Below are 22,140 nucleotides of genomic sequence, written 5' to 3' on the forward strand. Positions count from 1 at the left end.
TTTCTACAGAAATAAATATTTTATTCCAATTAGTTAAATTGTACTGTATAGAATATGCATTTTTCTTTACGGAATCAATTGTAAATTTACAACAGATCACAAAAAAAAAAAAAAAAAACAGCTTGCCAAATCGACCAGTATCAGAACAGTACAAAACAAGTGATTAAAGCACTTCTATAGGTCTAAGACTCGTGCTAACAGTCAGTGTCATCTGTTTACCCCTCACTGCCATGAGTATTACTTACTATATACAACCTACAGTACTCCTCCAGATAGTGAGGGGTTAAACTGTGCAAACATTATATTGAAGGAATGCCTTGATCATAACTGTCCATCAGACATTATTCCTGAGCAAGTAACTGTGTTCTATGTTTGTCTCGTAACTTTATTATTGTAGTTCTCGATAAACTTCCTGGATCAACAAAGATTTTCTATAAAATTAAAAAAAAAATTAAAAAAAAGGTCAATAAATTGTACTACAATAATACAAAACAAAATGTTTAGTGATTGATGGTTAAACAAAAAAAAAGCTTGGATATGAAATACCTGCATGAAGTGGTGACATTCTGTGACCAATTGTCCTTTAGTTATCTCCTTGAATTTGTCACAAACATCGGGGAAGTTCTGGGCTTCCAATATGAAAGCTTGGTATTGTTTAATTAGTGTTAAGGCTACACGAAAAATGATTTTTGATCCCTCATAGAATAAACAGTCCCATATCCGTAACACGGTCTGTAAAGAAGAATTAATTTATTACACTTAACATTTTAGCCATCTTTAAAGATAACATTCTGTAACCCTATATCAGAGAATGCGATTTATTATTATATAAATGAACAGTCACTGCTGTAGACCATTGTGTGCAGGTCCTCTCACTCTGCAATTGGCAAATCAGCCAACAAAACAGAAGGCCTGAATTCAGTAAGTAAAGATCTGATGTTCCAGGGAACATCTACAAAGTATTAAAGAGGAGCTATACCTGGCATTAAAAAAAAAAAAATGCAGCAGGTTGTTTATTGTAGAAGAGACGGGTTGTCTTTTCTGCAATAAAATAAACTTGTCTCTCCCCGCTCCTCAATCGGGGTCATCTTCACCCAGCCCACTACTAGGTAATAGATCTTCAACCAGCTTGTTTGAGCAGGCCAGAGTGATATTATTCTTGTACACACTAATCCATTCTTTGGCAGCCTGTAATGCTGGGATTACGCACTGAGCTGTTTGGAGTTCCTCATAAAAAAATTCTGTGCACTTTCAGGTATTTGAGTAAACAGAATAAATATAAAAATATTAGCCAGAAAAATACTTTTTTATTAATTAAACTTTATCATAGATAATACCTCAAAAATCAGGAAAAAAAAAGTCTAAGGTATTCCTTGACAGTATGCATGGAAGGTTTGTTAGGTAGTCTTTTTTGACTCATGTCTTAGAGGAACCCCTTCTATAAATACCATATCCACAGCTCACAGAATATCAGCATAGTGGTTAGTGGGAGGAATGCCTCTTGCATTGCTGGCCATTGAGAAGAATTTTACCCTTACAGAAGAATTTTGCCGTATAAGACGCACCTTTTCTTTCCCAAAGCTGGGGGGGAAAAGTTGTTGCGTCTTATACGACAAATACCGTGTTATAAAATAATTAAAATAAGATACTCACCCGATACCCGATCCTGCGTGTGTCTCAGGCTGCAGCGTGTCTCTCTTCTGCCAGCATCGTGTTCTCTCCTGTCTGTAAAGCAAAGCGAAAGAAGCTGGCACAGCGCCACCTGCTGTTCCCTGTCCTAACTGCCGTACAGTGGAAAAAAAGCACAGAGTGATCAGAAGGGGAATTTGAATGACAGAGTGATCAGAAGGGGAGTTTGAATGACACAGAGTGATCAGAAGGGGAATAATCTATCTTTCAGAATCTTTTTTTCTAGATTTTCCTCCTTTAAAATTGGGTGCGTCTTATATTCCGGAGCGTCTTATATTCCGGAGCGTCTTATACGGCGAAAAATACGGTATTCTAATTGAACCCATGCCAGGCTCTTCTCTAACCCACTTAGTTGAAGCTTTGTGTTCAGAGACAATTGGTCACCCAGGATCTCCCATGATAGGAATATCCTTTCCAGTCTTGGAGAGCTTTGATAAATTGGATCCATTGCCCTACTGGAAGGAAAACCTCCACCACTCATCTTGGGGCCATGACAGAGTTACATACATTTTTCTGTACAATTGCCCTCTTTTTGACATTTACCCAAATCTGCCCATTGAAATATTTTTGCGGATGATGTCCCCAAGGTAACGAGTGAATTGTCATTCTGCTACATATAGAAACGTGCATACATAATCTATACACGTATACATCAGTGCTCAACCCAGAAATTTTTTTTAAGGAGGATGGGAAGAAATTGTAGGTTGGTGGAAGCCCCTTAATTGTGACCCAACTCATCAGTTACCACCCAAAAACAGCCAGGTGGTTGTTGAAAAGTGCCGGGTGGTGCACCCAGCTAAAATGGGCTGGGGAGAACACTGTCCATACATGGCTCATATATGTGTGTATAAATTGTCTTACATTTAGTTTTTCATTTTGATTGTGGTCTTTAGCTTTCAAACATAAAGGGACATAATGGGGGTCAGTTAATAGATCCCAATACCTAGACACTCTGGAGCTGGGTGGAATATGTGGGATTCATCAATGTCACATTTAACACTGAACTATATTGTGACCTAAAATCCTGTTTTTATTCCAAGTTGTAAATCAACAAAGTTTGGAAAACTCCAAGGAGGAGGAGAACACAGATAATATAGTAAAGTCCTAAGGCCCAACAACTGTAAGTCGACTTACCTCTACTGGTAGAATGTCAATGAACAAACAAATAAACCAACGGGAGACCACCAGAGTCCACATTACTCCATGCTTCTCCATTAGATCAGCCACAGCTGGGATCTTCAGCTTTACAAGGTCTCCCAGTACTTCCTGGTCTACTTTGAGACCAATCATAGCAGGGCTGTAATAGTCTGAATTAAACAAAATCCATCAATAAAAGGATATAATTATATAAATATGTATATGCATTTATCATATATTCCATTCTAATTTGTAAGGAGTATTAAAGTCCCATTTCAATTATATCCACATGCAAAGGCCAATGTGCCAACTACCTTACACAGGGCACAACTTTTGGCGAAAATGGTCAGGGCCCATCCCCTTTAAGCTGGGCGCACCACCCATCACTTCTCAACAACCACTCTTTTTCGGTGGTTACTAAAGAGTTGGGTCACAATACGGGGGTTGCCACCTGCCTAAAATTTTCTTCCCACCTGGCTAAAAAACATATCTGGGCTGAACACTGATGGCGTTCCTAACAGGATTTCCTATAGCTAGGATACAGGCCTGCAAATACTAGAGAAAAAAATTGTCTTTTTTGTTCAAAAAAATAAATAAAAATACAGCATTTCAAATGTACCAGCTATTGGCAATGAAAACAAATGTACTAGTGGCCAACTCATTGTAACATGAGTGAATGGAAACGAACACAATACTACCCAGTGGATGAATTGAGAATGACACATGCAATGAAACCAATGTATTTGAATGTTCGCCCATGTCTACCTAACATCTTTCAAGTTCAATAAAGCAAATTCAGTGGGAACCAGCTTACTATTATGAACATTCACCCAGCACAGTTTGCACAAAACATTAAAAACAAGCACTTTATTTGAACAAATTCTCTATAAACATAACCCCAACATTTTTTTGTGAACATATACCTGTTAGAATTTTTTTTTTGCCTGGAGTTTCACAGATTGGTAAAGGGCCACCCCAGCTTGTGACTAAGAGTAAGGTGTGGCGGCACACTTATGAGGTCAGTGGCTCCTATCAGCCAGCACAATGTGTAATGTAAACTGAAGTAAAGTTTGATCGGATTGCAGTGCTGCTCTCCTCTTGTAATCAGAACAACACTATGCTGATAAATATAAGATGTACTACATGAAAAGCAGTACTCGTCTTCCCTTCGCTGACTGTGTGTTACAGTGGCCATTTTAGTTATTTTTTTAAAGCAAATTTTATAGCTACAAACTGGAAATTAAGTGTGTCTTGGCTTCCACTATTATGCCAATGAACTAGTATATCCAGTTACACAAGAAGTTGGTGGCAGGAATTGAGGGGACAAAAGGAAGACACAACCATGTAATGGTAAAGAATGGAGAAGAGGCACAAATAACACAAAGATGAAGAGCAGCAGATGAGAAGCAACTCCATCCTGACAAAGGCAGATGTATGTATGCACTTCCCTATTGTAACAATGTAAAAATGCTCTGCAGATTGTTGAAGAAAGGTAAGCATGCAGAGCAAATCAGGAGAAACCAGGAGACAAGCAACCAGGGCAATAAAAGTCCAAAGTACAGTACCCTTGAAATGAGTTTACACCACTGTTGACAAACCTGAGGAGTTCTGCGAGCAGCCTTTATACCCAATCTAATGATTCACTGTCAAAGTATAAAAAAGTATATATTACACAGAGGTAGCACACATAGAAGAATCAGACAGAAGGAAGACAAGGCCTATGATATCCTAGCTAGAGAGTGCCATGCTGTAAAGATTTGCCTGCCAGGTGCAATGACTAAATTGGAACATGAAGAAGCAGCGGATCATTTCAAGATGGCAGGTGAATTAGAGTGGTTTTCATCTACTTATGGCTTGAAGGACAATGCACTTCTATTTTAAACACCCTGCCAAAGCTCACCCAGAGAACATACAGCTGTCAAAAATGAATTTTCTCCTCCAGTATACACTTTAGAGCTTTTTATGTTGCCATAGTTTTTTTTTTTTTAATAAGACTCCTAAAGCTGCTCAGAAAAGTTTGTCTTGTGAGAACAAGCAGATAATTTGTAGTTGCTGATTTTTCTATAATATACTGTAAAAATCAAGGGGTGATATGATGGTATGATGATTTACTCCTCAGACTACATTTGTTATGCAAATGGTCGGTTTCTCCAGTTAATCAGGAGATTGGTAACAGTGAATGAGGGTGCAAGAGGAATAGAGAAGAATAAAGAGACACATGACACAGAGATAAAGAGCAGAAGCAATGCATGTGTGTCCCTACCAAGCAACTCAATCCAGACGGAGCAGCCACTATCAAACAGGTCTCTGATTTATAGCAGAGCATCAATTCATTCTAGGACATATTGCTGTAAGATTATCGCAGGGTAATATTTTGGGTTGTTTGTATATGTTTGCCTTGGTACCGATAGATCAAATTTCTGATAATTTATGTTCTGTACTGGGGAGTTTATTCACCCCTGCACCAAAATGTTCAGCTTTGTGTATCTAAAGAGAATTGCATACAGAAGGTGGGTAGTTTTTATTGATTTATATTTCTCTGGTATGGCAAGAAATTAAAAGAAAAGAAAAAACAAACTTTGTTTTATTAAGGGTGTTACTATTGAATACATATTAAAGTTAAATGGAATGATTTATATCTGCCTAAACGTGTGTGTGTTATTATATAAAAACAATTTTGTAGTATATCATGAGTCTCCTATTAAAGCTCAAAACAAACAGATCACCAACACAGTATAAAAATTATCTTTTACTTCAGATAACAGTGTGACAGGTCGGACAAGTGTTTCCAGTGGCCTTTGTAAAAAGAATTGCTTGCATTTTCCTTTCTATTAGTAAATCAAATCAGATTAGAAGCTGTTCAGGGGAAGACTTTACTCTGTCACCATTGTCTTATCACAGGCCAATGTAGATAAAGCACAGTGAAATTTGCTCATAAGTTTCCTGTTAACTTTGAACAGGAAAACAAATTGTAGTACTGTGATCTGCTTCCCAGCATCTACAAGTACTTTGTGAGGCACATATCATATTATAAAGGACATTGAAATATTGGAAACTGCATCTAGAACAACTAACTCTATATAGTTCTACATAAATACAGCATGTTCAGGGCCCACATTCAGTTGCTAAAAAAAATACAAATAAAAAAAAAAAATAGCAGTTAACAAGATCTTCAGTAAGTAAACCTTACTAAATCAGAGTTCTTCAAAGAAACTTTTACCAAACCTAGTCATAAACGGTCTGCTTTGCAGTTTTACAATACGCATTCATGAGACCGTTTTAGGATACATTTTATTCATATTTATATTCTATTACATGACTACATTATAAGTAGAGGAATATACACATGAAAGTATAGAAAGCTGGCAAGATACAGTAAACCGCCCAGGAGATCCATATCTATCCTTCCAACACATTTGAGGATTATCTATTCATAATTTTATTCTGAGAAATAATATGCTGGTTTCCTTATTGTGGAAGTTGAGACAGACAACAAAACGTGAGTATTTGCTCTCAAGATGCCATTAAAAAAAAAAGTTTAAAATTTGGTTTATACTTAGGGGATACCTAGTAGCATGACCTGGAACTACATTTGTCTCTGGGTTGACAGATCAGAGATGTCAAAAATCCAGTTTGTAACACAATGGAGCACACAGATTGGCCAGCGAGCATGCAAAATAGATTATTTAGACACACACTTTCCCCCCCAGGTAAAAACAGGTACCTTAAGCTAGGTACACACGTGCAAAAATTGTCATTAGAAAACGAACAACTAACGACAGATCAATGATTATGCATGATTATTGTTCAAACGATCGTATATAGCGTGTGTACATTATTGGTGGATTATATTTGAACGATTGTATAGTTACAGCATGTACAGAACTGTGCACAATACGATCGTTCAAATATAATCCACCAATAATGTACACACGCTAGATACGATCGTTTGAACGATGCAGGAAGTGACATGTAAAGGAGAAAGTATACTGCAGAACCATCCACGATCAATGAACGACCGTACACACAATAGATTGCAAAAAATCGACGCCCAATCAGATTCCCCAGGACAGTCCTTTTCCAGCGACAATCCTCATTCATCGGTGTCGTTGTGCACTTTTTTTGTTAACAATTAACGTCGTTAGTCGTTCACACGAAGCCTTAGTTTACCTGAAGATTGGTTTATATTTGAGTATGCACATTAAATATACAAAAATGTTAAACTTAGTTCAACAAACTTCATTTGTCACTCATGTTCAAGTGCAAAACAAAACAATGTAACTTGTACAATACTACATACAGTACTATGGCCCATCAAACGTCAGGCATATTAAAAAACAAGCAACAAAGAATAGGAATATTCAAACAGAATATTCTAATTAATATCAATATAGTAATATACTGAATTCCCTTCTCCTACCCTTGCTGAACAATATGATACTATTTAAACAGAGATCATCTGTCTTGTACCATGCTTGGAAGGGATGTAAACTCTGTAAATAGAACTAAAATGAAACTGTCTTTTCTCCTAATGCGATTATTACTGCAATCAACATGCGACCTTGCTCTATGTTACTTGGGGCTTAGAAACATGCTGCCAAAAATAAGACCTTCACTTCCAATACTAATACTAGTAATCTACTTACTGCAATCTGCAGATCACTGGTGCACAGAAATACAATGCTAATCTTTAAATTCCTTATTTCCCGTTTACACCCTTCTTGGTAATGACATGCACCCAAGGGTGAGAAGTAGAACATTTACTGTTTCTCACTCGACCTGTCTACAAGAATATACCGATCTCTCGGTTTGAGTGATCCCTGCACATTTGTATATAAATATATATACACATGTGTAATTTGTATATGTGCAATATTGTTTCATGTGAAATAAATATGATTTAAATGATGACCATCAAAAGATAAAGGTATAAGCTACTTAAACATGAAAGTATGACAAGCTCTATGTGCACCTGCAATGTCCTGTGGTTACCAAGTTCTCTGCAGTGCTGGGTATACATTATTATCTATGCCCATTCTAATTATACACTTCTCCAATCATTCAGAAAGGAAATGGGGGAGTGGGAGTACACTGTGCTATACCAGCCTGGAGACCCTCATGTGATACAGTAACCTAGTGCAATTTAATGATGGTAGCTGTTGGCCGAAAGGAGAGGATCTGCTACATACATATAAACCGGTTCTTAGCACTAGAATCTGCTCACACAGTTTTGGGTGCTGGTCGAAGACAGAGAAACATTTTAAGGGCACACCAGATGAATATTTCTGTGAAAGGGTTTGCATAGGTTTAGGTGTTGGGTTGGTTTTAAGGGTAATGAACAGGTTTTAGGATTAAAGAAAGATCAACACTTGTTCAGCCTTCATTATCTCCAAACCCTAACACTAAATTAAACCTTTTAGGATACTCACATAGGTATAAACCAAATATACCAAAATCTAGAAACCAGGTCCAGAAAGCTAGGAGCCAGTGTTTTACATACACATTACTTAGTATGCATGGGCTGAACATAAAAAAGGGGCTAAAAGGTCAGGACAAGTGGGTAGGGGTCTTGTTTGTTTTACTGATGTCAGTCAGTAACTGACACATATTTTGGAAAGGCTTCATCTGACACTAGAAGTATTAAAACCTAACAAGCTGATCACAACAAATCTGTTCACTTTTATTAAACTCTATGGTAACCGATTAACTGGACAATGAGAAAAAAAAAACAATCTCCAAAATGTTAGGATTTTTTTTCCCTCAACTTCTCCTTGGAGATTCTAAAAAAAGCCTTGAAAGGACAGCACATGATAAATGTGCACTTCTTGCACAGAACAATGTGATAAGCTGACTGTCTACAAGTTGCAATGTGACAAATTCAAGGACAAGATACAAATGGAACTTTTCCGTAAATGTTATCTAAATCACTAAGGGTCTGATGGTGGAAACTGAAATTTGTTTTTCTATTTCTGCATTTCTACTATTCAATAAAGCAGAAGTTTTAATAGTTTTCTCTTGTAAAAAGAAAACCAATATATATCATATGATGGCAGTGTTGTAACTAAAGACAACCACCATATTGTTATTACAGTATTACACAGATCTTTATTTTACATTTTTAAAGGCTACTTTTTATACCTTTGTTAGACTGTTACCTATTGTTTATTTTCAGCCCATTGAGGTCTAGGTTTCATTGAGGAGATTACCGGCCATCGTTTGTCCATGTACATATACTGGATAATTGTCCAAGACAAATGGTTGCGCTTGCTTTGGGTGAAAATCTGACATGTGTACAGCGGTCTCCCAACGTCATTTACCAATGGTCCCTGACAAATTAATAAACAAACCATCTAGTTGAGAGGTGCCACTCCAATGAACAGAACAAGCACAGAGTACTGCGCTTGATCTTTCTTAAGTCACTAGAAATGATCACAGTGATCTGATGTCTGTACAGGGCTTTAAACGAAGGACAGACAGCAACAAAACCTGACAAAAATGTTCTACCCCTTTACTGTATTTTTGCCATGTACTGAACTCTTTTGACTTTTTTTTACCTAATTACTCATATATACTGTATGTGCACACATTGCAGAGATCAAGACGAATCCTGCAAGTGAAAAAGAAAGTAAAAAAACACCTAAAAGCAGATAAACACACATAGCACACAAAGTCAACCAGAGAGATGTGTCAAAGTGAACCCACAGGCAGCACATCTGTTCATGAGGTGTCTATGTGATTCTTGTAGCTGTTTACAAGGATGCTATACTATTAGGCATACACAACAAACCAGGGTGTAACTAGTAGTCAGTATTTATATGCAAAATGATCTACCATATCAAATGTGGGGTGTCAGATGCATTTATTAATATGCAAGTCATACAAATGAAAACTGAGGACCATTATAATCTGTGTAATTATGAGATAATGAGGGATACAATTCATACCCCAATAAAACCAATATAAGCCTAACTCACTTTCCTATAGGATGCGCAAGTTTAAATAATAGTGAAAAGGACAGCAAATGGAATAAATATTCCGATACTGAAGAATTGATATAATGTACAGAAATGCATACATATATAGCAAGTAATCAATCTGGACATATGGCATCATATCTAGATTATTCAGCCATGTACCAGTTGGTTGTATCATAACATTTGGCCTTAAACAATTATGGTCATAACTGAAGAATGTAAAGTTTTCTTCTCGAGTTGACTTTACTTGGGATATAGGTGATGTATGTACATTAAACATCAATAATATTGTACTTACAGTAATTTAAAGGTGCTAAAATAATAAATTCATGAACCTCAATTAAAGTTTCATATTAAGACTAGATTAATCCTCTGGTAAACCAGCTACACTACCGAAAAATGAATCTAAAGACATTGGAAAAACCATTATGCATCGGGGCTCAAGTGCTTAGCAAAAAAAAAAAAAAAAAAGTCAATATTTAGTAGAAATAACATACCAGGTAAAATGTGTCCAAGAAGAGCATCCAACAACCAGAAGGCTTTTTCCTCGTCTTTAGTAACCAAAATAAGGTATCCAGTGATAAAATTCATACCCTGCAATAAGAGACACAAACATTTACCACACTGGTGAAACATGTGAAAGAAAGAGATATGAAATGGGTGTATACAGGTGTTATTCTGGAAAATGTACCCAAAGCCAACTTTAAACTTCTCAATAAAGTGGGGAAGAGCAAGAATTACTGTAATGTTTTTATTGCTGGAAATTTAACTCCAACAAATATTGAAAGGTTTACTCATTATATACATGAAATAATGAAGTTTATGGTTTACATTTTTATTCAGTCTCCACATAAATTACGTTACAGAGTGCATTTCACCTTTCTCTTAATGCCTACCTCACAGGAGATTATGCACATACACAGGTCAATGAGGACTGAAGCCAACTAACTTCCCAATACCATGCTTAATTGTAATAATAAAAAGGATACAAATATGTTAAGGTATATAGGTTATCCTTTAGTGGTCCAAAAATTCCAGTGAAGGAGTCCACATTCTTCCCCTGGCTGGTCAAACTAGAAGTTTCAAGATTTGTTACTGACAAGATTACCAGTTATACCTGCAGCATTTGCAGGAGTGAAAGATGGTTTATATAATAGATACAAATTGTGTGTTTACTGTATTTATTACTCATTCGAATTGTAGCTTTTTGCTGGAGTCACCCTCAACATGTTATCTCATTATCCAGTGTGAGCCAAGCTGCAGTCATTTTCATTTTAATGACTTTTGCGCTTCTAATATAAAACTTTGAGGATGAACTGCTCCACAGTGCTTATAGCTATTGAAGTTAGCTAAAAAGGGCTTATCCTAAAGGCAATTGTCAACTATATCCATTTGTCAATGTCAACAGCCTGGCCACATGGTTACTTAGAACAGTTGTCATTTGCTTGAAAATACTGGTTACCCAGTTCAGGGCTGTAAAATTAAAATGTAAAAAACATAATGCAACAGATATTTGATAGTACTTAGGGCAGTAAAGGGAAGCCACGGATTTTCCCTTGATTCACAAAAAGGTGAGCTGGTAAGTAGAAAACCAGCAAGATTCCAGCAGCATTACACAGAGAGCAAAACTTTTTTTTTAGTTTGGGTGCAAAAATCTTGCACTATAGTGATGAATGCAGCACTCCAAATAAGCTTTACCCTCATCCACATACCAAATACTTAAGCTCTTGCTAAATGAAGAAAAATAATACATTAAACTTTAAAATTCATTAAACTGGAATCATACATTTAAGCTACACACACACACACACACACACACACACACACACACACAATCATCTGTAAGTCATCCTGCTGTCTGTTCCTATCAGCATACTTTTTGTCAACACATGAAATGACTGGCCACTTGTACTGCTTCTTCCTCTCATACACAGGTCAACACCAGTTCATATTCAGATTCTTCCATTGCTTGCATTTCATTATGCATTAAATGATTACAAAGTTGTATTCAGTTTTGTATTTTATATCTGCCTAGGAAGCTTTGGGGCAACTTTAAGCTGCGTACACACTTCCAATTTTTATCGTTCAAAATGAACGACGAACGATCGATTGGGCAAAAATCGTTCGTAAAAAAAGTAAGCAACGACGCCGACGAACGAGGAAAGTCGTTGGAAATGAACGACCGGACCGGCGGATTGGACGACGATCGTTGACCATCGTTCGTGTGTACGATCGTTCATTGATCGTCCATGGTCTGAGCATGCGTGATGAACGAACGTTCCTGTGGTGCACGTAACTTCCTGTATCGTTCAAACGATCGCATCTATTGTGTGTACAATATCTACGAACGATCGTGTCGTTATCTGTATGTGCAGGGTCGGTGCTATACGATCGTTCGTAGATATCGTGCAGGATCGTTCGCCGTTCGTTTACCAATGATAATAATTGGAAGTGTGTACGTAGCTTTAGGGCATCCGTGCACTTGAACTACAAAGTATTTTTTTTTTAATCACGTCAATGCAGTGATACAAATAGGTATATATCTAATATAAATAGAAAATGCTTTAAAATGTGTAAAGTTTTTGTCATTTTTAAAGTTGTACACAAATTTTTTGCAAATTTACATAGAAAACAATTTCTTTATATATTCTTTCTTTTTGTGTTGATGTCAGGTTTTCCTATTAAGTCCAAAGGTTGGAGCAAAGATTCACAGGTTCACATTCCCTTAGGTCAAAAAGCCCAGCGACTAGCCAACCAGCTAAGCAGCCTTCTGTCACATTCCAATCTTGTGCCAAGTCGGTCTTGAAGGACTTTACTGTATAAACAGCATGATTGCCACTGCTGGTGTTCCCAACATAGCTATGGTAATGTAGAGTAAGCATTCACTAAATACCTATTTATCTAAAAAAAAAAACTTTGCACAAAATTAACATTTTCTGGATTCCATAAACACAGCGGGGAGAACATCTAAAACTCATATTTTTCTCTCCTCCATATTAAAATACAGGAAACTTTTTGGATGTTCAAAAATGGTGCAACTGAGGGGAAGGGTGGGTTAAAGCATGTTCACAACAATAGGAAAAAACGATTTTACAGACCCAGATTGAAAAACTCAACTACCTAGAAACAACCTAGAGATAGAGGAATTAAGCCACAGGAAAAAACATATAACAAAAAAAAATGAAGGCGCAAACAATACAACGAAGTTTGGTGCAGGTAACCTGGCAGTAGAAGACTCAACAGCCACATGCTAAAGAAGGAGTTATAGGCAAAAAAACACCACAGCTCATAGAACTTCTCCTCTATAGATTAATAGAGGGGTGCTAATGTAATCTATCCCACACACTCCGCAGAGATAAGAGGACATACGAGGCTCTAGGTAGTCCAACTATGGATGGGGCAACTAAATCTGTGAACACAGTAACCATAGAGGTCAAACACAACACCATCCATCTGTGAAGCAGGAGAATGCCCCATGTTAGAGACTGAAGATGTCTAAACCTATAGAACCCTATTCAAGTTGGAACAATTTCTACAAGGAGGACCACATATGAGCTCTCCATACAAACATGTACAACAGAAGATGATTAAAAGGAGGAAAGAAATCATTATGTGCAGATCCAGCTAAGCCATTACAGGATTTCATGTCTTTACATATTCTTGCACCTGGGGAAATGCAAATATCATGACATGACAAACGTCTCTGACCTTACAATCAAGTGAGGAAGCCAACCTATTCAGGACAACCTGGTCATTCAAATAGGAAAGTTGGTCAAAAAGTAGGACCAATTTGTCCCCTCAAAGTATAGAAATTAGGTCTCACTGACAAAAATACTGGGAGGTTCATGTAGATTCTGTCAACCACCATGAGAAATGGACTCAATCCAGTCAGGAGGTGTTAGGGGAATTCTGGCACAAACCCTATAGTTTTTTTGGGGCCCAGCAAAAAAAATAATTGTCATAGTAGGAGGGGTAATTGGGCTGGCCTAAATTAGTTTTGCCCATGTCAGGAGACAGTATAACCTTAAGGGAGATAATTTCCTGAGTCCCTCAATTGTTGACAAATTTTTTGGCTATGCAGAAATTATTATTCACAATTAAAATGTATGTAAGCAGCCATTGTAGAATTAATTCTAAATAATTCAAACTAACTGTATAAAAAGATATATGACAATTACCTGAAAATGAACTGTATAATCATTCTAGGTCAATGATTCAGAAAGTATCAGAACATTAAACAATCCTTTTTTATATAACTAGGTGAGCAATGGCAGCCTATATAATCTATCAGAGTAAGGTTTTCAGATTAGGTACATGTCAAGTATTATGTAATTATAATGCTTTCAGATTTTTTATATTTAAAAGGTTAGGTTCTAATACTGCAAATCATCTAATGATGAAACATACAAGATGCTCTACCAGAAGATCCATTACAAAAAAAAAAAGTTTTATTTGATGATGAACCTATAACTTGAACCTTATGGCAAGAACAAAGGACCCACAGCTCTACCTAAAATCATTTTGGAGGTCCTATTAAAAGGAACATTGCGTTACAGGCCCTTTGAATTGAGCTTAAAACTTAAATTAAACAGAAAATCAACAGCAGTGCTTATTGGTATTAAATTTGTTAAAAGTAATTGATAATATCCAACAATTTGTGGAACTATTTCGAATCACACAACAATTATAGAGTCGGCATGAATTATATAGCTCACAAAATACCTTCTAAATAAAGCAAAATAATCCTCTGTGAAACTCACTGTGTATGTGGAAAAGCAATCAGGTTTAAAAGGGTTCACATTTCAACATTTCCATCAGTTATTTCCACAAACTTCATTGAGATACATTGCACGGTCTGGTTCCTTTTGGAGAAAAGAATTCCAGCAAACCATGCTTGCCAACTTTACTAATGCAGCCATAGCGACAAGAGTGTTGCTGAGCTCCCAGGCAGAGAAGAACAGGATATTTATGAAGAGAAGCAGCCTCTAGCCATGCTTCTAAGCCCCTAGAAGGCTGCAAAGATTGTAGACCATTTTCTATGGAGTTGCCACTGCTGTTTGTATCTAGAATTAACACGCATTTAATTATAGCCACAGACACATTGAACGAATAAAAAATCTGTTACGGTAAGACATTTTAACATAAATTTATACATTTTTATCATACATATACTACAAAGTTGTATACAATATGGAACAGTCACATACATTACACAGACCTACCTGGCAATAGCCCACACTGCTATTATGGTGCCCATAAGCCACTAAAACATTGTGCAGAGTTGGCTGTAAACACTGGCTTGCATTTCTACGGAACTTCACATTATCAGGAAATGTTCTGTTCAGATCTGGAAGAGATAGTAGGTAGATATTTTCTAGAGCTAATGGTCTTTTCTAATACAAAAAAGTTTCTAAAAATACCCTGGGTTTAATGAAACTCCCATACAAAGACTCTTTGCTGTGGTAAAGGCACCGCTATAGCCTTACCACCACTGCAGTGGCTTGGCACAATCCAATCATTTCTGGCTCTGGGGAACATGTGCATTTTGCTCTTACTCTTTTACAACACTGTGCCAGACACATGGAGATGGAGGCATCTGTAATATGGGTCAAGTGTCCTCCTCAGAGTTCAAATGCTGTTGTTCAGTGCTTAGCGGAAGAGTATGACCATTAAATATAGGCCAGACACATGTCCCATTAATGGTTCATCAAAATAGGGATAATACCTACATCAGTCCTGTAATAACCTAAAAGCAGTGCTGAGAGAACATTCACTGTTATGCAAACTGTAGAAAGATCAATATTATTATTAAAAACAGTTTTTATATAGGACCAACATATTATGCAGCGCTAAATAGGGGTAACGAATGACAGACAAGTATAAACATTGACACAGGAGGAAAGGACCCTACCCAGAGGAGCTTACCATTCAGATATATTATATATAATGGACAATAGAAGGACTGCTTAAAATGGAGTTTCCAAACACAGAAAAAAAAAAACAGTTGGGATTCACAGTGCAAGACCTGTTGACTTTGCAGCTATATCATCAGTGTTTTTGGCCACATTTAACCTCATGGAACGCTGCCTGATGAAGGCCCAAGGCCAAGTTAGCAACCAGGGTGAGTGTGTGGGGAAGACTTGAATTTTGGTCCATTATTCAGGGGATTCCAACAAGTTCATTTTTTTAGACAATCATGATGGAGTTAATGCAGAAGGAGAAAGGACTCCAATTACATCCAAAAAAAGGCTATATTATTCAACCCAGGGCACAAGTGTGAACGAACACAAAGCTCATAAATGAGCTGTACAACACTATGCTGCCTACAAGGACGTAAGTTGTGTCCAACACATGTTAAATAATATGTAGGTGGTTTCACGGTGATAAGCATTCTTTCCTTGCAACAGTATGATGTACAGTCATGAGAAAATAGTATGCACACTCAATTTTGCAATTTTAAGGTTATGCATCTCAGGACATAATTATCATGTTGTCCACAACAGGTCTTTAAACTAGGTAATCGAAAACCTCAAATAAAACCAAAACACAACACATGACTTAGAAAACTGTGTCATTATTTCTTAAAAACCGAGTCAAAATATAGAAGCAGTGTGTGAAAAATTAGGTACAAGCTTACCACCTTCACAAGTATTAGGAGAGTAAGTAGAGGCCAGGTGCTGTTATTTAAATACATATATTTGATCATTAGCAAGCGAAGCAGAGGTTTTTAGTTTGCTGGCCTGCAGCATTTAGGTGGTGTTAAGACAATACTAATGAGGAAAGTCATCAGCAATGATCTTAGAGAAGCAATTGTTGCTGTCCATCAATCTAGAAAGGTGAACATCCAGGACAACTGGCAACCTTCCTAGGAGTGGAAGTTCCAGCTAAATTTGGTTGAAACTGGGTCAGGTATCAGGATGATCTCAAACACACCGGCAAATCTACAACAGAATGGCTGGAAAAGGAAATAAAGACATTGCAATGGTCCAGACCTCAACTTTTACAAAAAGCTATTTTATGCAAGAGCTGTGTATAAACAAAATACCCTCACCCTCAAGATCATGGAACCATTTTACAGAACAGCTTAAAAAAATGAAATGGTCTTAAGTTTAAAGTAGGTAACTCCAAAGAAGAAAAAAGTGCCGTTACCTGTGACAACAGCATCCACAAGCTTTGCATTTTTCTTGCCCTCCACTAATACACTGTGATAGTATCCTGGGTTCTTCTCCATCCGGGCCTGAGCTCCACTCACTAACATCCACACGTGACAGCGATGTTCATTAGGAATGCCTTTCCTAATATATCTCTTTACTGAAAGAACAAGACAAGACTTTAAGGGGCTTTTCTGCAAATCACTTGTGCTAAAGCAAGATAAATGTCACAGGTATTAGTAATCCCTGCTGATCACCTGTATGTAATAATAATATATAGAGTAAGCCACCACACCACGTTTATCTTTTATCCTCTGAAACATACAAGCACTTTTCTCAATGAAAAATCAACAGAATATGATAATCCTAAAGGAAGGTCTTACTCAAGACTGATTGTCAAAGCACCTCAAGTTCAACAGCCACAAAATTCACCTAGTGAAGTACAACTAGTACCCACCCAGCACTTCATACAGCTGGTAAAAAATAAATAAAATCAAACTGTTCCCCTGGCTTATGTGCCTCATAATTTAGATGTATTAATTCCTGATCAAGTAGAATTGTTTCATTTTTACATAACAGACATAGGCACACTTGGCTGTGACAATTATTACCAGAGGCATGCACCTTATTGTAACACACAATGTGCATGGTAAATTACCATAATGTCAATGACAACACTGCAATTAGTACATTTTCTAATTAGGAATTCTTTAGGGGAACAACTAAATTGCTGGGTTTAGTTCTACTTTAAAGTGAACATGCACACTAAAGTTTTGACTTAATCTGAACAAGCAGTAATAGCTCTTTACAAACAATCCCACATGTACCTCTGCATGTATAAACATTGTCAAGCAATTCATTTTTAAAGCTCACAACAGCTGATGATTTTAGGCTGCAAGGGCTAGTTCACACAGACAATGAAGGCTGGGCAGTACAAAACAGGGATCATCTGGGAACCACTGCCTGACCATGTAAACTAGATCTACTTTCTTAGCACCTTCATATGGTTGTTGCTCTAGCACATTATTATTGCTAAAGGTGCATACTAGTCAGGGTAGGAAAAGCTTTATAACTTTTAAGCTAAAAGGTTTAAGAATAAAAAAAGCAGCAAAAGATGTGCTGCAGTTTTAGAAAGATTATGATAAAAAGAAGAAAGGACAGGGTAACAGAGAGCTTATCTCTGCGGCTTCTTCTTCTGACCAATGTTTTTTTATATACGTTTTTTAGATAATCCTTCTCACCAACATTACAGGTTACCTTTTATGCTCTTCTCAACAGCTGTAGACTTTTGTAGGAGTTTTGACCATTTTATAGCTCGTCTGCTGAGAACTACTAAGTATCTGGATTGAAAGTCTTCATAAAATTTATAATCAAATCCATCAGGCCTCTCAAATCCATAGACATCAATTCTAGAAACAAAACATATGGTAAGAGAAGACATTGAGACATCCGTTTCAGAAATGCTTTGGTAGTTAAAGAGCCCATAGGCAGCAGATGAAGATTTGTGTCTTCAAAGAAAACCTGTACTGAAATATGTAGGCTGTCCTTGCTAATCCCTTCCGAAAATGAAAGCCACCTATCTGCTTTTAAAACCGACTGGAAGAATTCACACAGAACTCCATGCAGACATGTTCTAGGTTTTTTTAACTGGTGAAATGATGATAAAATAATTGTTACAAGCAAAAACAAAATTCCAAGTGTTTAATTATTGTCAGATGCATCAGCTGAAGTCAAGGGGTTCCAGGCACAAAATGTAATCTATTTTTTTTTTTGTCTTTAAGGTGAACCTGCGACAATAGCCTTCATCCCCCTAACAGGCTCCTGTCTGTGTTCCAAGTACCATGGACTCTTCTCAGATAGGGAGCATTGCTTGATCCTTATCCTGAGAACAGACAGATGGTATATTCATGTCTGTGTACTCCTCCAAGTCTACTATCCTTCTAGTATGGGAAAACACTAATCATTGCTGTGATATGTATACCTCTCATGCCATTTGTATTCTTAGAGGAACTTTTGTGTTGTCTGAGCTTTGTATCCCTTATGTTCTAACACACAGAATGCAGTGCAGTGTTCCTTCGGCCAAGTCATAGTAAAGTTTAGCAAGTTGCAGACCACTGGATCAAAGCTCAGATAACTGCAGCTGATGTTCACATACATTTACACACTAATTGAAAAGGATTTGGTGTATTTAAGTTCAATATATATATATATATATATATATATATATATATATATATATATATATATTTTTTTTTTTTTTTTTAAAGGGAGAACTTAATGTCCTGAACTGCTATGTAACTCATTAGTCACACACAGTATACATAGCAGGGCAAAGTCTACACAAAAGGTGCTAGGAAAGAACAAGGAAAACATTAGGTCACTCTTGAACCTGCCCAACAATCAAATAAAAGGGGAAGTTTTGCATGAATGACAGCAAACAAAATGTGTGAGAAAGAAACTTTACAACACACCTAGATATAAGATATATAATTTCCCTATTTCCTCTTATACCAACATGGCTGCAGTATACAAAAAGGAAAAGCAATTCCTTACACTTGTATTTGTATAACTCGCCTTACTCAATCAGGAGTTGTAATCAACACACAGAGAGAGCTAAATCCTGGACCAAGGCTGCTAATCATCCCTGCCAAGGGTAAACACCCATACCTTCCCATTGGGGTGAGCTGCGGTAAGAACAGCAGCATAATAGTCCTTTGGATGTGGTAGCAGCATTATGTTTGTCTCCTTTATTTTACCTGTATCTCTCCAGTTCCTGTCCTAGGGTTACCATGCTCACATAATGCATAGGTAAGTGTTCATGAGCATTGTTTTCCTGCATATGAAGTGTGTTTGGCACACACCTCAATTGCAGGTCATTAAAATCCCATTATCCTTCACCGAGGAGTGCACAGCCTTTCAGAGGCTTTGTATGAGCTGCTCTACCTTGTGTTGCATTTCTTTGGATGAAAATGTCCTACTTGAATTACATTTGAACAGCAGGCCTATTCACACACCTTTTCTTGTCTTATGCTGGGTTTGGCTTTTTAAACAATTTATATTGGTTCATAGAAACACTCTCCATCCATCTGACACTGGCCCAGCTCATTTTTAAAACTCATTGTGTCCCCTGAGCCAAAAAGTTTGCCCACCCCTGCCCTAGGACATGATTAAAGAACAGGTGTAACAAGAAGGAGGTGTTCTGTAGTGCAGGGAAACCACTGAACGTTATCAGGTCCTTGGATTTCAGTCAGGGTTTGCACTTATGGAACAGACAGGACAAAACATTTAAAGGGTTAGTTCTGAGTAGCAGTGAGATTGAGGTGTGGTTACCATTTCCTCCATGCTTCTGGGCGAGAAGCTACATGTAGCATCTCACCTGCAGTTGCCCATTGGGCAATAATATAGGTGGTAGCGAGGGATTTAGTAGCACCCTCCGTAAAATGTTTAAACACCTGTGCATTAGGAACCAGTGGGATCGAGACAAGGTGCCAGCTGCTGAGAACTGCATAGGGATTTGCAATGGTATAGTTGGCAATCAGAAAAGTTTATTGCTGGGGTTTAATACACTTCCATGGAAAATGCGGGTCAGAAGCCACAAGCCTGTCTGTACAGTGAACAAGCAAAACTTGTATACATCTCCTATTATTGTTCTCTGTACATATGTAAACCAGAAACTGCACAGATCTACCTGACAGGTACGTGTCACTCTCTGCAGTCATACAGGGGTGTGGTGAGGCTGCAGCATGTGAATCAGGAAATACACCTCTCCATGGTGTGGTCACAATACCTTCCTACAATAAACTGTGTTTAGCTTGGTACAAACTTCTTCAATACATCTATAAAAATAAATGCGAGTATAAAAAGCTAACATAAAAAAAGGGAAAAAAAGCAACACAGAAGGCTCATGCAGGGAGAGGGAACAAAGAGGCTTTTCAAGCTCATTACAGACAAACTGAAAAGACTGTGTACAAAAGATCGCAATGTATTAGTGAATGCACACGGCATCTCTAGCGGCTTCATCTGCCAGCAAAGTTGTGTATTACCTGGGTATTCTGTCCCTGGCAGTGCCATTATCTCCTGCCGTTGGTGCTGAACTCATCATGGAAAAGCATACAGCAGACACCTACAGAACACAACAATAACTTTGTATTATTTGACACACAACAGCAGCGTCCTGTGTATTTTATTGAGTGAATAGGCTATGGATTTAAATGGAGCATATTTTTACACAGCATAGACCGCTGGTATTCTCTTACCTAGTACCACAAATCACCCAAATTCTGCCCTTTTTACTATATAGATCTCCAGGGATGGCATGCTTCTCCTGGGCACCCCCGGGGATCTTTAGCCCCTACAGTCCCAGCATCTACATACACAATACACTAGAGCTGCCTTTGTCTGTAGTTCACATGCCAATATTAGGGATCATGCATTCTAGCCGTGCCCCCGCTGTGGAAACCCTTTCCTTTCTTAGGGATATAAGCTGACTGCTCATTTATTTGAAGAATCCGTTCTTTTAACTGTATCTAAAGGCAAACGTGTATGTATATCACATAGAGAAGATTGGATTCAAAGTCATATAAATATATATACACATGACAGGCATTGTAACTCATCAACACCCAAACATTTTATCCTTAACTTTAAAAATCTTTTTCTCTTTTTATTATGGAAATGATACCTTTGAAACAAATGGTCACATACAATATGAAATAAATCTCTAACTACAAAGCACTGCCAATAGTGATGTGTAGCAGAGCGTGCCAACTTAATGTCACAGTAACTTAACCTGTAACAAAATCACCAGCTATAGAACATACAAATCCCCAACTATAGCAGTGTGTAATCTCAGGTGTAAAATCATCAGTTGTCTTTACAGTATAATAATATACATTCATTAATGGACACAGTGTAACCTTGCTCCTTATTCACATGATGTGGAAGAATGATCTGGGCATAGTAATACTCCCCTTGTATCTGTCTTCCCTTGGAGATCCCCATATAAGCTATTTGTGACTTCCCTGGCCAATGAAGACGGATCACATTCCTTACACTAAAATCTGGGCTGCCAGACTGTAAATAAATGAAACATGTGTGTCACTTAGTGTCAATGTCTACAGCAAAAGCAGGTGGGAGTTGTACACCCTCCATGCAGCCCCCTAAGTCACCCCCATGCAGACCCCCTCCCC

General features: G+C 37.5%; 1 protein-coding gene across 1 annotated transcript in view; it reads right to left on the reverse strand.

Moving 5' to 3' along the window:
- GRTP1 (growth hormone regulated TBC protein 1) overlaps window positions 1-22,140 on the reverse strand; it is a 22,680-nt gene continuing 540 nt past the window's right edge. The window contains exons 2-9 of the mRNA XM_072412350.1: window positions 20,995-21,074; window positions 18,209-18,360; window positions 16,950-17,111; window positions 15,023-15,147; window positions 10,298-10,394; window positions 2,824-2,996; window positions 547-732; window positions 1-431 (exon numbers count right to left, since the gene is read on the reverse strand). Coding sequence (XP_072268451.1) covers window positions 342-431; window positions 547-732; window positions 2,824-2,996; window positions 10,298-10,394; window positions 15,023-15,147; window positions 16,950-17,111; window positions 18,209-18,360; window positions 20,995-21,053 — 1,044 coding nt within the window. The 5' untranslated portion in view covers window positions 21,054-21,074 and the 3' untranslated portion in view covers window positions 1-341. The remainder of the gene's footprint in view (window positions 432-546; window positions 733-2,823; window positions 2,997-10,297; window positions 10,395-15,022; window positions 15,148-16,949; window positions 17,112-18,208; window positions 18,361-20,994; window positions 21,075-22,140) is intronic.

Source organism: Pyxicephalus adspersus, chromosome 1 (genome assembly GCF_032062135.1).
Source record: "Pyxicephalus adspersus chromosome 1, UCB_Pads_2.0, whole genome shotgun sequence".
NCBI lineage: Eukaryota > Metazoa > Chordata > Amphibia > Anura > Pyxicephalidae > Pyxicephalus > Pyxicephalus adspersus.